The sequence below is a fragment of the Vidua macroura genome, chromosome 1, assembly GCF_024509145.1.
Source record: "Vidua macroura isolate BioBank_ID:100142 chromosome 1, ASM2450914v1, whole genome shotgun sequence".
NCBI classification, from domain to species: domain Eukaryota; kingdom Metazoa; phylum Chordata; class Aves; order Passeriformes; family Viduidae; genus Vidua; species Vidua macroura.
The window spans coordinates 101,382,310-101,400,614 of NC_071571.1; the positions used below are offsets into that span (position 1 = coordinate 101,382,310).

The 18,305-nt window shown below is 37.1% G+C and overlaps 1 protein-coding gene across 1 annotated transcript in view; it reads right to left on the bottom strand.

Annotated features, from left to right (window-relative positions):
• CEP192 (centrosomal protein 192) overlaps positions 1 to 18,305 on the bottom strand; it is a 71,306-nt gene that overhangs the window by 26,412 nt on the left and 26,589 nt on the right. Inside the window, exons 21-36 of the mRNA XM_053977069.1 lie at positions 17,740 to 17,804; positions 17,467 to 17,658; positions 15,811 to 15,934; positions 15,559 to 15,689; positions 12,910 to 13,927; positions 12,674 to 12,797; positions 11,432 to 11,603; positions 9,218 to 10,115; positions 7,920 to 8,068; positions 6,113 to 6,343; positions 4,807 to 4,932; positions 3,696 to 3,830; positions 3,441 to 3,504; positions 2,652 to 2,791; positions 2,428 to 2,520; positions 1,493 to 1,608 (exon numbers count right to left, since the gene is read on the bottom strand). Coding sequence (XP_053833044.1) covers positions 1,493 to 1,608; positions 2,428 to 2,520; positions 2,652 to 2,791; positions 3,441 to 3,504; positions 3,696 to 3,830; positions 4,807 to 4,932; positions 6,113 to 6,343; positions 7,920 to 8,068; positions 9,218 to 10,115; positions 11,432 to 11,603; positions 12,674 to 12,797; positions 12,910 to 13,927; positions 15,559 to 15,689; positions 15,811 to 15,934; positions 17,467 to 17,658; positions 17,740 to 17,804 — 3,778 coding nt within the window. The remainder of the gene's footprint in view (positions 1 to 1,492; positions 1,609 to 2,427; positions 2,521 to 2,651; positions 2,792 to 3,440; positions 3,505 to 3,695; positions 3,831 to 4,806; positions 4,933 to 6,112; positions 6,344 to 7,919; positions 8,069 to 9,217; positions 10,116 to 11,431; positions 11,604 to 12,673; positions 12,798 to 12,909; positions 13,928 to 15,558; positions 15,690 to 15,810; positions 15,935 to 17,466; positions 17,659 to 17,739; positions 17,805 to 18,305) is intronic.

The following is an 18,305-nucleotide window of genomic DNA, read 5'->3' on the forward strand; positions in this document are numbered from 1 at the left end:
TGGATTAGCAGATAAAAATCAAAACATAACTAAAAAAATATTACAGATAGGCATTTTTTAAACTAGCTTAAGGCAAAAATACAAATACTTCTTTTTATTTTATGACAAAGGCCAGCTTTAGGCATAGCCCTACATTTAAACCCTTTGCGCTGTAAATATACACGCCACATGTATCTCACATAAATATTTCAGAAACTACAGCTCAAAGTATTTTTAATTATTTTAATTTTTAATTTTAAAGTATTTTAAAATTATTCTCAATTTTTAATTATTAATTTCTAATTATTTTGACAGACTAATTTTAGAAAGAAACAAAGTCCGGCTCTAGATTAAAGAGATGCCTTTTGAATGCCACGAAAAATTTCATTGAAGTTTTACAGGTGTGAGATATCCAGGAGCACCAAGGAAGGAAATCCAGCTTTTAAATAATAGCCTGAATCATTTGTTATAGCACAGAGAGACTTCAAGTCTTCAAGAAAAAAACTCAAGAACCTCCATTCTAGCTGTCAGTGAATCCCTATGACGCCTGCTTGACAAAGTCCTGAACCCCATCAGCAGGGAACATGGACCCTGGTTACTGCCTCAATTTATTAGTCTTTTGGCAGCACTTTGACGTAGATTACAAAGTTTCCAATCCTCCTGAGTACCTCAAGCCTGTAAAAATTCAACCTATCCAATAGGATCATACTGTCACTAGCACAGAACTTCATTGTTTAATTTAAATGCACTGCGGAGGCTTGGTCATACTAGCTAGTGAAGTTGAATATATTTTGAAGATACTCCTTTGTCCATTCTTGCAGAAACTGGAAATCATGTAACAAGAGAAGAAAAGCTACTCTGAAGAAATGAGTAAGACCCCTGTCATTGCCAAAAACTCTCATGTGACATCTTAATTGTCACTTGAACCAATCAAGTTTGTTTTCCAGATTAAACAGGTGCTAATAGACAGGTGTTACTGAGCAAAACTATGAATGCTTAATCCACCTGCAAAAGGAACGTGTACATTAGTGTTGTACAGAACAAACATTTATCTGACTACAGCAGACAAATAAATACTTATGATCCTGATCTGTTCTTGACTTTTTTCACATGTAAAACAGAAATAACATTTCCCTTGCTTCAGCAGAGAGAGAAAGAGGGGAGCAACTGAAGGGTCTGCTGAAGATAAGTATTTTGAAGCTTTGCTGTACTTTAGAAATAATTACCGTGTAAAGGGCCTGAGGGATTTACTCTGTTTATTTACACTAAACAAGTCTTAGAATATTTCTTGATAGGAAATATTACCTATTCATTCTGCTATACACACCTGAAGAGACAGATATTCTACAGAAAAGGTGAACCTTAACAAAATTCCTTCTGTAATGGATGAGAAGTCTCATGAAAACAACTCAAGTCAAAAACTCTCATATGGGTGAAACTTTCAATTTGTTCATTACCTTAAGGTAGAAAGTAGTTCAGTTTAACACATGCAGCACAGAATCAGTTATATTACCTTTCTGTAGTTGTTGTGCTTTTTGGAAAAAACTGGACAGTCACTACTTGTTCTTCTCCAGGAAAAAGGAAAAGGTCCTCAGGTTTAACAGCAAAGCAGCTGTCCTGACCTGATGTCTGAAAGCAGGCCAAGGGCAAAAGGGAGGGTTAGTTACCTATTTTAAGGGATTAAACACTCCTACAAAATGTAATACAAATTGGTTGTGCACCTGTGGTACATGCAGTTCAGACAATTTCAACACACCTGGAGTCTTCAACACTTTATAAATTAGCACTCAGTATCATCACCTAATGAGGCATTTGTGACAGTGGCCATAGATCCTATTTCCATGGCCTCTGTTCTTAGAAATGATGGACTAACAAATCTCTTTTTGTAAAATGGAACCAACTGCTCCTTCTGTTGACTTTGAAATGCAAGTTTCCAATCTGGTTAGTTATCTTTCAGTCTGGAACCATACTTTCCATGGATTCTCAAAAAGTCGAGTAAAGACACTGCTTATCTAAAAAGAACTCACTTTGAGTTGGCAAGATGTACAGTAAAAACTATTGCAGTTTTGTTAGAAAATACAGGTGTTTCCCAATGCTAATATTCATCTTAGCCTTAAGCAGGTTTTACTCTACCAGCTAACAAACACCTGCTGTGCAGCACAGGCTTCACTACTTTTACATATATCAAATATTTTAGTTAAAATTTAGTAAAAATCATAAAGGTATGTTTGTTATAAGAAATAAAACTGAAGTTGAGCAAAAGAACACCCATATGCTTTTTCCAAAAAAGTAAACTAATCTCTTTGCTATCTTTCATTTCCTATATGTAAATTTGTTAAGCTTTTATCAAGCCACAGAGCTGAGCTAAAATCCCAAGGCTCAGCTCTAGCTTCAGCACAATATGAACAGCACAAAAATCATGATTTCAAGAGGGAAAAGCCAACCTACCTTAACTTTCAAATGTACACTAATGTTTCCAGCATTTACCAATGGCAGCTGCTGCTTGACTGTTGAACCCACACTAGTAAACAGATGTATTTTCTGTAAAAATAAAGTAAGTGCATGTTTGTATATATACATACATACATATATAATAAAACCAAACATTATAAAAGTAGGAGGCTAGGAGAGGCAAAATGTTCTTGAAATACAGTTTGTAAATATACACATACCTCTAAGTCCTTTGGAATATGTATCCTTGCTGTTCCAGCTCTTGCTCTGAGAGAAATACTTTTAATCATAGTGCTAGGTCCTGGACTATCCACTTCCACATCCACTCTTGCCAGGAACTCTTCTGCTGGACCCAAGGAATCTAGGAACAATCTCATGAGTAGCAAAAGCAAGCAAGTCTGCCAACAGCAAAAGCCATTTCTATGGATGCATGTCTCACTTCAGCTACTCTTCAATATTAACATATTCATGGGGTGATAATAATAGTTTTCCCATTACTCTTGCAACACTTTTTTCCTCATTTAAATAAAGTCTCACAGGACCTTTTTTAAGAGTTTTACCTTTTTGTCAAATGTTGCTAATGTAAACAAAAAACCCCATCCTACCACACCAACCAAACTAGTTGGTATGTGTACTATTTTCTGTTCAGGAAGTCAGAACAATTCAGAGGTTTCTTCAAATCTATTATCTATTTTGCAATTAATGCAATGTTTTCTTAAGTGATGGTTGAATTCCCTCAGTAAAAGGAGTTAACACAAATTCCAGGCATCTTGCAGTACAAACTTTGTACAGCTTCATACTTAAGTAAAAATATCCCTGGTAATATATAAAGGATTAAGACAGAGACATTCTGCCTCCTACAGTTACTAAAAATTAGTATGATACCTGAAATATTAGCAGACAAAAACCAAACATGGTTTCAAGTTTGCAGCCCGTTCCTGCATTTCTAACACACATATACATTAAAAGTCAAATCTGTTTCAGCTGAAATGAAAATCAAGTTAATTTACCTGAAGAAGAAATTTGTTTCTTAGGTGCATGGAACAGAACCCAAACTGTTAAAGCTTCAGGATCCTGAAAAATAAATTGGTTGACTCACCTTATGGAAGGGAGAAAATTATTGAGAGGAGAAAACAAAACAACCACAAATCCTAAACATGCAAAAGGTGTGCTGCCCAAAAATCATTACTGTGAACTCAAATATTCAGCACTGTCATTTCAGACAGCAAGTAAAAAGAAGAATTGACCAACTACAAACTACTCACTTGCCCATCATAGCTTGCATGTATCACATGATTTACAACTGATGGAGCTGCTGTCTGAGAAACTGCATCCATTTGTTCATTAGAAGTATTAACCGGTTCCTTGGAAAAGGTGAAGCACCTCCAGGCTACTGCATTCTGTCAAAAAACCAAGAAGTATTACAAGTATTAAATTTCTTATTGTCAGTAACAGCAATGCTGACAAAGCTGAGAAATGCAAGACAAGTTTTGAATGATTCAATTAGTTTGGAAAAAAATAATCAAAAATTAGGCTGTAGTGTTGGTAAGTATATGATAGTCCAGCAAACCCTCTAAAAACATTATGAAATGATTTTGCAGCATAAGGGGACAAGCAGAGTCTGGTAAGCTTAAGCTTTCAAGAAGTTTGGCTGTTCCAAGACCAAACATCACTAGTTCCCAAGACAACCTGATCCACCTTAACATAAGGCCAGTCCTTTCTTGTTCCCCTGCATAAGGAAACAAGGCCAGCTCTCCCCATAGCACAAATCAGCAGTCAGCCCAGCCTATCCAAAAACTGAAAACTGCATTGCCAGAGATGCAGAGGACCACACTGTAGCCTCTCAGACAGGCTATTATATAACGGGAGACAAAGCAGATAGAGAGAAGAGTCCTGCCCTTGCTCCTGCAGAAGGAATATGTTAAACTTGCTGGCAGCAAGCTTGGCTGCATGTTTGAACAGTCAGCTGTTCCATTTGAATAGTGGAATATGCCTTTACCTTCTCAGAGAAGAGGGAAACTTCCTCAGCTTCTCAAAGGGAAGGCTGGGAAGGTTTAGGAACCCTTTTCCTATCTGCTGCCCTGTGCTACCAAAGCAAGCAGCAGAGGCAGAATCCCATGGCTAAGCTACAAAAAGTAACCAAGAGACGTGAAACAAACCATACACCTCTCACAGAAGCATTCTTGTTGGTACCGTTTCAACAGAATCAAATTACCACCTGCAAAAACTATTTATTTCCTGACTAACAAAAGACTTCTTGGGAAGTATTACATTGAGTGTCCAAGATATATTTCTTAATGATATGTAACAAAGTGGGTACTAAAATTCAGTATCACAAGATGTTAACGCTCACATACAGAATTTTACTGTACTTACGGCGTTAATAATAAGTCTAATTGGCATAAAAGCATGGGTTTTGTTGATAAGTTTTAGGGGAAGAGCCTTCAAACTGCCAAAAGGTAAGTCACCAAAATCCAGGCAATCTCCTTTTCCTGCTTCCACCTGGTTTTAAAACAAAGCAGAACTTAGAAGAAAGGAAAACCTTCAAAACACACTAACCTACGAAAGTACCAGGAAAGAAAGGATGTTACTCACCTGTTCCATCCTCTTAACCCTATATCCACATATAATACAAACCTCCTACCAGGGGTAGGAAGAGTCTAAGAATTATGTTTTCTTTGATATTAGAAGGGGTTACAGCCAACTGGTTATCTCTCATGCATTTTGCCTCAATTAATTAAGCCAATCTTAGTGCAATGTTTATCCACCAAAATCCAGCACACAATCAAGTTATTCTGGATAATTCAAACTAAAAGTAAGTTTGAACCATGATTATTGCTAGCAAGTAAGAAATGTCAGTTTTATATAGTTAAAAACTCATTTCAGCAAGTTAAAAGTTAAGAAAATATGTGACAGTTCATTTTTGCTAGCATAAAAACACTTAAGTGTAATGATCACCATAAATTTAAAAATAATGTTTGCTGCTGCTGGTGGCTGAAAATTTTACTTTTCTCAACTGTGTCACAGACTACCATGTACTTTGTTCAGGCACCTCCAGAAGTATCATCAAGCCTTTTTATGCCTGTCCATACTCTTAAATCTAGAACTATGTGAAGTCAGATTTAATTATTAATGTCACACTGTCTCCCATCTGGTTGTTCTTCATGGTAAGACACAAGACTAAAGCACTTTACATATGCACTTACTTTTAATTTTTAATTAGTCCAAAATAAGAAAATATTCTCTACAATCATAAACAAGCTAGAGGTAGTAGAAACCAAGACAAAGCCTATTGATGTAAAAAATAAAGAAATCCTTACAATTGGAAATAAATGCTTTTTGTTACATTAAATTCCCAATCCAACAGAGCGATACCTAGTAAGCATCAGATATTTAAGGTCTTAACAATGAAAAAGTAACGCCCAGTCTTTTAACAACGAAAAAATAATTTTTGATTTATTCTTTCCACACAGAATCCTTCATCTCCAGCTAGCTGCTTTTCCACAACTTGAACTTCCCAGATAACAATACGATTCTTAAAAATTTTCTTCTATTCCCACCCAAAACATATGAAATTCCATGTTTCTTTGAGGAGCAACCTTTCAATCCCATTATTTTCCAGTGTCATTAAATTATTCATAAAATTGCAACAACGAAAGACCCACAATAAACAGCAACTTACTTCTAAATTAGGATTTTCAGCGACTGCTGTCAGAACTACCCTGCTTGCCAAAGCTTCTGACTGAACGATTGTCTCGGCATCTGCAGAAACTGGCCAAGATGAAACATTGAGGATACACTGGAAGATCCCCGAACGGGAAGGTAAGAAAAGTATTTTCAGGTCGTTGGTAGAGTAGGGTCCTACAATGGTTTTGTTCTTGAAAACCAAACACTGATATTTCATAGGATCCATCTGAAAAACAAAATACCTGTCATTTTCAAACAAGCCTTTTACCAGAAGACATTTCCTTTCCAAATACAACATTTATCTGGCACCACAGCTTAACACAGACATTTCGTATATAGTTCTCCTCCATTTAATTAATACATCTTCATATCCATGGCCCATTTGCATCCTGCTCAACTGCAGGCCTTTTCTTTTAATTTAAACAGAGAAGTCAGCCTGAAAATTGCTGAGATGTCTTTCCACCATCAGTGAAAGATTGACACTGGGAAAATTATTAAGTAAAACCCTGATTTTTGAGAAAGAACAGCAGTGTATCTCAAAGTTGACTGAAAAAACATTAGTTTTAATCACACTGTGCAAACAGTACCACATATTTATTCATGGAAACAACTGTAAAGCAATTTAATTTTAGAAATCACCTCTTGATACAACAGCATTGCTGGTAACAGGAGCTGCATAAAAGCCCTATGAAGCCGATTAGAAAATTATGCAACAAATCCTTATTCTCATACACACACACACATATATATACACAAACACATAGAATTGTGGCCTGATGTTCTTTAAAGAGGAAGTATTCTAAGAAAACAAGATCAAAACCAGAAATCATACTCCTGGAAAGACACATGCTACATTTGCTGGAAGAATATACCTGAGGGATATGATCAGAATTTCGAAGACTTATAACCTGCAATATTTAAAGACAATAATTGTCTGCTATTCCTCAATAATATGGACCATATAAAAACAGCAAGAACCGTATTTAAAAAAAGAAAAAAGCAATACATTATACAATCTACACCTGAACTGAATTGTGGACAACACTGCATAGTTTCAACAGATTAGCTAGATAAAAAGCAGCCTACCAAAAACTAATAAGAACAGAAATAACACATAACTGAAGTTACCAGATATCAAACTGCCAGAAGCTCAGAGTACCCTATGCTTATTCTGTTGTTATATTCTTCTCTACTAAGTGTATTCATCAATAAAAGAAATTAAATCATTCTGACAGACCCTGAATCTAACTCATTCTAAAGTTGTCAAGATATCTTACGTCTGGAACTATTAGTATGAAAACAGAAGTACATAGAATTTAACAAAATTGAAGCGCAAGACAGTCAATTTATGGCCTACAAGCTACCTACAACCCACAGAACAACCCATCTAGCTTGAAGCATGCTCAAAATATCTCTCATCTTCCATCATTCAAGATCTCCTAAAGAGGAACAAACTGCCAAAAATGTTTTAGCAGTAAAAGTCCTCAGCATAGATGTTTTCTGGCCTAGAGCTGACTTTTATTGCATAGACAAAGGTGGGAATGAATAACCCATAAATTCAAACCTTCCACACTTTATGCACACAATACAATTCTACAGATCAATCATCTCGTATGGCATTTACCTCACAAAGTCTACTTGTTGGAGGAAGTCAGGTGGCCTGGCTAAAGAAATATACACAAAAGCTATGCTACTTAACTATCAAACAGGGAAAAAATCACAGATCTGTAAAGAGGGCCTTGATTTTACATATGATATCTGGTAAGATTACAGTCTTATGGAAAAAAAAAAAAAATTCTTACCTTTTCCCCATTAACTGAAACACTGAGTATTCCAATGTTGACCTGCAACCACCGGTCAGCTGGATTATAAACACTAAGAACTGTCTGTGATGCAATTCCCACACAACAGGCATTAGGGAACTTCAATTCTTCTGGTACTTTTATATGTCCTTTGGAAGAAAATATGCTCCTGTTAGTTACAAGTATTCAGAAGCAAATCAGCACTCAGGCTGCCACCAAGTTTATAAACTCATCTGACAAATGCTTCATTATGGCAAGGAAACGTTTGACTCAAACAGTTCTCATAAGAATGTTTTCCACAAGCATGAAATTTGAAATTTCGATCATTTCTAATTTGCATCTTAAAGTTCTACTGTCATAAAAACAAATACTTATGGAAATGGCACATTCCATACAGACCCACAAAGTATATATATATATACACACCTGGTATAAAACACTCAGTGGTCACAATTTAATTAGCACTAGCCCAACTCAGAAAATGTGAACACTACTATTACAAAATCTTGTTTGTATAAAAATAGGTAAGAAGTATTTCACCATTTTAAAATGCACTAAGGTCAGTGCTTTGGAACAATCAATAAACAAGCTCTAAACTGTCACAGCTTCAAATCTTCAACCCCACTAGCTTGTCATTTAGGCTGAAAGAATTAGCCAGAAGAAAAACTATAGCATAAAACAACTAACAAGACTGTAGGTTAAAATAAATGTGTAAAATTAAATAGTAATTTGTGTTACTTAGGTTTAGAGCTAAGTCTAGATACCAAATCATAGCAGAAAGGACAGAGGACACTTGGCAGCTTGTCTTTCCCTTCATAACCAGCAAACAGTTTCAACCCTCCATAGGGTTCAAACTTCTTATGACTTTTGGCCTTCACTGACTGCTAATACCAAATTAGGCTGGAAATAGAAGTGTCCTCTATTTTCCAGATAAAATATAATGGAATTTCAAGAGCAAGACTTGTCTTGCCTAGCATGAACTGCAGCTAGGACTTTTTTTCCTCCTATGAAAGGTAGTTCTAGGTCTTTTATACAAACACAAAACTACTTAATATTGAAGAATGCTGTAATTCTTCTAAATTATGAGAAACGTTTTTTAAGACCATTAGGGGAGCTATAAGAATAGACACTGAAGTCAGAGAACAACATTAAATAAGGAAAACTAGTAATAGGGTTTGCATAAACAGTAATTACACTTACACTTAGTACCATCTTAATTTACTATAACACAAGCAACATCACTATCACCATTCCTGTCCACAGCTGTAGTTCAAACACACTGTAAAAATCACACTCACCAATACCAGGTGTCTTTGACAACTCCCACTCCCTTCCGCCAGCTCCAAGAGGTTGTCCAGTACATGGTTTTATATTTAAGATATTATTATTCCATGAAGTAACGTGTGGATTATAAAGTGAAGCTGCACCCAAAAAGCCATCACCAATATTTGGACCTAAAGGAACTCCTAACATAAGTGGATTCTCAACATGTCCTGCTGGGATACCAGAACAAGGAAGCCCTGCTGGAAGGCCAAAAGCTGCAGAGCTGCAGCTATGAAACTGAGACAGAACTGCATTTCCTGTAGGTTGTTTAATTCCCAGATGCTGTTGTGCAAATGGAGTTGTTGCAAGACAATGTCCTGTAAGCAAAGTGGGGACAGAAGAAGAAATTGCTTGACTCTCAGAGGTAGTGACATGGGATTTAACAGTGGATAAATGAACATGCTGTTCACCAGATGAGTTTTGATTGCATGGCAAACAGGTGTTTAATCCAGAATAAACAGGTAATACATTCCGAGATGGTAATCCTTGTCTCTGTGCTTTGTTTGTTTGATCCTGACACACTTCTTGTGCATCAGCATTGACAGAAAGTGGCAGAAAGGTGCAGAGTTTACTTGGTAAAGCTGATTTAACATGGTCTAGCTCCTCATGATTTGCTGGTCCATTTGAAGGAATAAATGGAAGATGATTCATCTTCAGAAAACCTTCTTTGGCCAGTTCTTGGTCCAGTACATTATGAGGTTTTCTTTGAAAACCACTAAGTTCATTTTCTTCTCGTTTCTGGTCAATACTAAGTACTGCTTCCTTTCTATTTCTTTGACATGAGCGGTCTTCTAGATTTTCTTTTCTATGCTCCTGAGGAGGAACTGGGCTGGCCTGAACTATTGTTGTGCTCAGTTCACCAGCATCTTCAACCTAGTAAACAAATATAACATGCAGTATTACATATTTTAGAAAAGCAGTAGGGTACATAAGACACACCTAATTCTGGTACTGCCTGTTCAGCAAACTTTCCTGTCTGATCATTATTGGGACTGCCATCCAGTATAAATAATCAAGTTTGTCTTGCCTGAAGTTTTACTTTTTTAATTGTGACTCTTCACCTTGAAAAAGAAAACCTGCAGCTTCAACCTGTCTGCTACCCTTAAAACACATTCCTACTGCATCTGGCTGAGATGGAGTTGATTTTCTTCACAGCAGTCTCTATGGTGCTGTATTTTTAGATTTGTGTTCAAAACAGCATTAACACACACCAGACATACTAGCCAGATTAAAAAAAAAAAAAAAAACCAAAACCAAGAAACTGAATGGCCTTGAACCAAATCAGTAACTGAAAAGGATTGAAAAGGTTTTGAGATGCATGAAAATGCACTGATACAAACATTTTCTTTGTGCGCTCACACAAAGAAATCACTGAAGCCCAGAGACCTGCCATTTTGACAGGTATGGATAGCTGGAATGAGCACTCATATTTACACAGACATGCATGTAAGTCAGAACGGTTCTTCAGGTTTTATCTGTCTGTTTTTTAAAGTTCCATCCACGATTACACAAACTTTGGAATGGGGCAGACATAACAGATTCCAGATTCTAAGGAATGCACAAATTCAGATAAAAGATTGCCAATTATTTTAATCAGTCTAAGACTGCAAGCCTGAACACAAATTTCACCCTCAGTGTACATTCTTTTCTAAACCAGTAAAAACAATCAGAATGAATGTCAGAGGTAGAAAATTATAGTTTCGGTCCTGAAAAAAGTAGTACAAGCTACATTATGTATTTATAAACATTTCTCCAGAAAAAAACAAACCAGGAAAATTATTCTCCTAACAGCTGAAGCTGAACAGCAAGAGAGCCTCAGGTGTGATGAAAGCAATATAGATCCTGCAAAATACTACTGGAATACTGCAGCACATTCCAAGAACAGAATGACTTAATGAGAACCTATCGAAAAAAAATAAAGGAAAAAATACATCAACTCAAACTTTTTCAGAAGTTCCTAGTTCTTTGACTTTTTTTACTATGTATTTATTAGTGTGTGTGCATTTAGCACAGTTGATACCAAAACTCAAATTTCCAAATAACTCAGAAGCTGGAAAGAATACCTTTCCCCTATGCACAGCATAACCTAAACTGCTTGAAAACCATTAAGGCTTTTCTAATTTAGAATTACTTTGACCTATAAATTTTGGTTTAGGGGCAAAGGTGAGGTGCTGTTTTGTTCTTCTTACCCAGTATGTCCCTGGACTATGTCTCACTGCAGAGTTCTTACGGGTACTGCCGGATGCGGAGATGTAGGTTAACCTGCTCATGCTTGGACTCGAATAAACAGACTGGGGTACCACATTCTCTTTGCAAGGAGATTCCTGACAATGTGATGGGCAAGTAAAGTCCACTTCAGATCTGAAAAAGAGATTCAAAATATGTCAATATTAAAATACATTTCTTTAATGCCATCAAGAAAATCAATGTTACCCATTACCTATACTATTCTAGAAGTCAACTTAATTAGCTGTTCTGTTAAATGCTAGTCAGTAGAAATGAGAAATCAGCTCTCAATTAACCTTTACAAGTTCTGGCTTTGGTGCACGTAAAACATGTTTTCATTCTATATAAATCCATATAGGTAAAGCATCAGAGTTCCACAACTGAACTCAGCTGCTAAGGCCAAAGAAGCAATACAACTTATTAAAAGAGGTGAATCAATATACTTGTATCTAACTAAAAGTCAAACAAAATCCCAGGCATCACACATTAGCTTCCTATTCACTGTTGAGATTCTCTTCATTTCAAATAGCTGAAAACACAGGATCTCTCAGCACTGTTCAACAAGAAAAGCTAACATGACAACAATTAAAATCACTGACAATTTTAACTGGAAATCCTAATAGCTATATAACATGCCTGCAAAAATACATCTTCTCCCGCACATATTAATTTCTGAGAAATGCCAGACAGCCTGTAATTCTAATAACACATACAAACTGTAGTTAAATACCAAACAATGAAGTTGACAGTTAAGTCAGGGAAATCAGTTGCCTCATCTTATGAGACTGCACACAACCATTAGTTACTGGCCATGTTTGTGTTTAAGACTACAGAATTAATTTAGTTGTAATCTTATGATACTTACTGTTATGGGAGTTCATTTAAGAAACATTGTTCTTTCAGTTGCTAAGGAAATCTTAAACCTTGGGCACAAGTATGTATCAAAATACAAAATAGTCAAAAGCAATACAAATATTTCTACCCACCCTCTCCCACAACAAGCAGTGATACAAATCAGAGTACCAAATGGAGCAAAATACTTCTAAGTTTAAAAAACACATCTTCATTGGTCTATACAATGTCCAGCTTAGCATATAATGAAGTCTTAGCCTAATAAAGATCACAGTCGACATTAAAACTAGCACATGATCACTCAACAATCCTCATGAAACACTAATTCTTATAACCTGCACCAAAAAATTTACCCTGAAAATGCTGTTCCAGAAGTCTCACTAGGAGAAGAGTGAATCAGAGGTGAAGTTGAAGGTCTGAAGCTACACTGCTCACCCTCCAGAGTTACATCACATTCAGGTAGAATGGGTTTATGCTCTGGCAAATAAACAAAATTTAAGCACCATATTTATTTATGGACAGGAAACAAGTTTACTGACTAAAAAAAAGCTTTTTCAACAACTAATTGTATTTATATAGGTTTACTTACCAGTACTATTCCGGAAAGTTGGGGAGAGCTTCTCAAAAGTTACATGTTTTGCATTCCCCCTACAAGGAGTACTGGCATCCTTGCTTCTCTTTTCTGTATTTTGCTTCCTCTCATCATTGTTCCATTTCTGCACAGGCTTGGCTGTTGTAGGATTTACTGAGACATATTTACTAGATTGTTTGGCAGGTTTTAAGTTACTGAGGGACAGAGTATTTCCTGCACTTCCCTCCACCAAATCATTACACAGTTCAGGAACAGCATTTGCTGCTTGATCTACTGTTTCTCTATCTTCTCCTATACTACATGTATTAGTGAGATTGCTGTTCTGGTAAGCAAGCAGATTTCGCTGTGCCACTTCCATTTTTGCTGCTGAAAGAATTCCACATGTGTGGGCTTCATTTTCATTAAGTGTCTCTGATCTAATATCGGCATCCATTGACTGTAAATGTTTACTATTTACCAAATCTGACAACTTCTCTGAACATCGAACATTATCTGCAATTACATCTCTGTGGCTGGGAATACCAGACAGACTAGAAAAATTCTGACTGTCATTTTCTTCATTAAGATAATCAAGCAAACGCTTCTCTATTCCTTGCTGTTTGCTATGTTTATTCATCCAGTCTTCTGCAAGAGCATCCTTATGTTTATCTTTACCCAGTAAAAAGGTATCAGATGTAAGGTTCTGGACAGATGCTTCATGTTTCATGACACTCTCGTATTCACTTTCACATCTGTTCTCGTCTGTTTTTTTGAGGTATTTTTCCACATCAAATGCAGTATTTTCCTCATTGCTGGATAATATCTCATTAGCAGAGAGTTCAGCCTCTTTAACAACTCCAGGAAGAACACGTGTTCTTTTACTTTTATTGGAGAGTGCCATCATCATAGCAGCTAGCTGGGAAGGTTCAGCACTGGAGGAAGCATTCGCAATAGCATTTGCAATTGTGCTGATACTCAAGACAGAGTCGGAATGATTAGACAAGCTATCCTCAAACTTGCCTTTATGAATTCCATCCTACAACAAGAAAAAAAAAAAAAGAATTAAGCACCACAGTAAGAAATTTTTTGTTTAGTGTTTTGTTTCATGTTTGCATTTCAGGATATGGCAATATATTAACATTCTTCATTGCTGCATTTTTAAACACCTGTCTAGAAGGAACACTGCAACAGACAGACATTCTCATTCTCCTGATTTTTTAAGTCTACTTCACAAAGGCTTTTCTAGATTAAGTAAGTATTGCTTACTAGGAAGCCTTAGTTCCTGTGAAACTTTTAAAGTCCTAAAATGCTTTATTTAGTTCAGTTGAAATAACTGGGAGTAAAATCCTACCAGGGACAAACAGCACAGAAGTTACAATAACCAAATATTCAGTAACTTCCCAATTAACTTGAAATAATCTGTCTCTACAGAGAGAAGACACAGCTATTCCTACAGCTTTTTCTATTACTCAAGTCTGATTTCTTCTTTAGTTTTCACATTGGATACTCTTAGCAAAGGGCACAGAGTAGGTAGACAGTTATGTCCGGAGCCCAGTTTCTTTCTGTCTCTCTCAGAGGGACATGGACTCAGGAAGAATTGAAAACACCTGTCCCTCTGTAAATACGCATGCATGACTTAACAACATCCTCTTCAAAAGACAGACAACGCAGGGAGCAGACACGTACACCTTGACTGGACTGAAAACAAGCTGGACTGCCAGGCTCAAAGGGTAGATCAGCAGCACCAAGTCCATGAGAAGGGCAGTCACTCTCTGGTAGAGCATCCTGGAGATACTCCAGACAGGGGCCAGTACTGTTCAACAACTTCATTAATGATGTGGATGATCGAGCTAGAGGGCACCTTCAGCAAGTTCCATCATCATACAAAACTGGGAGGTGTGGGTGATACACCAGGAGAGTCAGCTGTCATTCAGAGGGACCTCAACAGGACGAAAAGATGGGCTGAGAAGTTCAAAGGGAAATGCCAAGACCAGCACCTAAGGAGGAACAACCCCAGGCCCCTGTACAGGCCCTGGGCCAACCAGCTGGAAAGCAGCTTGGCAGAAAAGGACTTGAGGGTCCTGGCAGACAGGAAGTTGACAACAAGCCAGGCAAAGAAGCTCAACAGCATCCTGGCCTGCATTAGGAGGAGCGTTGACAGGAGGCTTAGGGAGGCGACACAGGCAGGGAAGGTAGGTATCAAGGACTACCAAACTAAAAAGACACTTTTTTCAGACTTGCACCACGTTTATATTCTTAAATTCTATCAACTAAAAGATTTTATTCCAATGCTAAAGATAAGCTGTTGCAATAAAAATATAGAAGGGGAAGACACAGCTGAAATTCAGAAACTTGATCACAGAACATCAATAGCCTACGAGTCTCTGAAAAACTACGACAGACTGAACAATTCCAAAAGTGAAGTTGGAAGAAAAAGGAAAATAAGATGGTGATAGTAACACCTGACTTACTACAGGCTCATGCCATTCCAATGAAACTATCCTAAGAAACAGGGTCACCTACTAGGATTCAAGTGATCAATATAAAAAGCAGTGAGCTGTTGTGAAAGTCTAAATTTAGCTGTATTCAAAGAAGCAATAATAACAGGAGCAATGTGAATTTTGTTTCAGTTCATAGTTGCACTTTAAAGAAATACAAGAGAAGTACCTTTGCTTTACTTTTGGTTGCAGCTTCTGTATTAATATTTTCATGTATTCCAGCAGCTTTATCCACCCTACACCCTGAACCTTCAGAGTTGGTAAAATTTGCATGTTCTCTTGTTTGTGCTTCTAAGTCATCTAACAACATTAAAAAAAAAAATAATTAATTTACAGTAAGAAAATAATCTAAAAACCTGCATTCCTGGATACACATGCTCCCTTAATGCCCCATAGAAAAAAAGAGCTGTTCCATAACTACCTGAAAACACCTCAGACAACTGTGAAATCTCTTGGCCGATGTCACCTCCTGATGAACCAGATCGCATTAGCAAAGGAACAGGCTGCCTTTTCTTCGGGGATGTAATATAGTAACCAAAAGATGGCTATAAAAAATATCCCAGAATACAGCATGAGTAAAATTAATAAGTCACATATAAGTTCAATGCACTTGCAAAGCAGTTTTAGCCCACAGTGCTTGCTCGGTATACCTGTCATACCACTAAGAAATAACATGTGCCTCCTAGCATTGCAAATGCCCAATCTAAACACATACACTGCACCTCTCATACATACATAAAATAAACTAAAAACTGGCATGGCTGAACCCCAGCTTGTGACTAAGTACCACATAGCTGCTTGCTCACTCCCCACCTCCTTCCAACAGAAAGAATTGGAAAGAACAGGCAAACCTCATGGGCTGAGATAAGAACAGTTTAATAACTGACACAAGAATAAATTACAACTATAATACTGGTAATGAAAATGAAGGAGAGGGGAATAACATCCAAGAGAAACAAGTGGTGGACAACACAATTGCTCACTGGCCACAGACCAATACCCAGCCTGTCCCTGAACAGTGATCAATGGCTGCAAGCCAACTCCCCCCAGTTTATAGACTGAGCAGGATGTTCTAGGATACAAAATATCCCTTTGGTCAGTTTGGGTCAGCTGTCCTGGCCATGCTCCCTCTGAGCTTCTTGTGCACCTGCTTCACTGGCAGAGCATGAGACACTCCCAAGTCCTTGATTTAGAGTAAACACTACTTAGCAACAACCAAAACATCAGTGTGTTATCAACATTATTCTCATACTAAATCCAAAACACAGCACTGTACTAACTGCTACAAAGAAAACTTAACTCTATCCCAACTGAAACCAGGACACAACTTAGTTATACCAGTTACTAAAAATAAAGAAATAAAGTACACATGGTCACATCATCTCTGCCTGAAGGCATGGTCTGCCACTAAGGCTTGGAATGCTTAGGACAGACTCTAACACTGCCAACTCCAAAAATTCCTCATGACACAAGTGAATTACACAAGGTTGTGTGATTACTTCTTCCCATTGTACACACTTCCCCACCTTTTTTTTTTTTTGTATGAAACACAGATGAGATCCTGTCTACCAACAGCAGAAGAGAGAAGTGCCAGGTATCCACCAGATGCAAGAAGTATACAGATGTTGGTAAGTCAGAATCTAGACGATTACATTTTTACTGAAGTTGGGCATTGCTCAGATAGCACATCAACTATCAACAGCCACTCAGAGATGCCCTCACTTCATAAATACCCTTGTCTGACCAGCATTTCACTCAACTGTGTGGGTAATTTGCTGGGACCTCCAACATGCTTCCTGTATATGGTGTACTCTTCTCCCTCTAATCCTACACATAATTAGTTCTTGACCAAAAGGTGAAGATCAACATTCAACAATAACACCAGGCAGCACTTCACATCAGAAATTCCAGCAGGAAACCAGTCAACCCACACCTATAACACACAGAATTTCCTTCCTTAATCAACTTAGAAAATTAGACCCGATAGATAACTGGTTACAAAATAACAAAACTAGTGCTAGCTGTTGTTTAGCTTGTTTTTTTCCTTGTTTCTCAATATTAACATTTAGATACATACCCGTTTCACATCACTGCCTCCTCCAAGACATCCAAGAGCTTCGGATCTCTGACCAAAGAATTCCCCCAAAGACAAACGTAAGTAGCTGGCATCTTTATGAAGATCAGATGTTCTTGGCAAAATGAAGCTATTAGCAGATCTCCACGAAGTATTTGCTAATTCAGATGCATTTGGACTGCCTACCTTTCCTGCCTGAAGACAAAGAGATTTCAGAAGTTGCAACTTGTAAATAAATTAGTAAACGATTTTGTTTACATTGAGATCATTAGTTACCTGCATAAGCCTGTGTGCTTTCTCAAATTCTTCCTGGTCTTGTGCAATCATAGCTGCTGCTTCAGCTTGAAACCAAAGGGAACATTTATTAAAATAAGGCAAAAGTTACTAAGTACCGTCATTACTATTTGTCATCATTAAACTCAATTTGATGGAAAGTTATTGCACATACAGTTCTAGATCTGCGACAGTCTGGAGCACACTAGGAGTTGTTCAATCCCAGTTCGGTGAGAAAAGTTATATGAAATTAGTTTTAAGGGAGTGCTTGCTGGATCTTTAGAAACTAAAGTAAAATCAGCATTTAGCTAATTAACTTAGTGGTGAATAAAGAAAGTTTCTAACAGCCTTAGCCCCAAGCTAAACTATAACTTTTTATAGGTTATGATACCCATACTAGCTAGAACCAAACATTACATGCCTAACTCAGATCTTTACTGTTTTTGGTTTTGAAAAATTTTTCAATCAAGGAGGTACCTTTGAATTGGAGCAAAAGAAAGATACTGGCTTGTACCTATTAATGAAAAACCCATGCAAATTAACAGGCCAAATAACTCAGTCTTACTTTT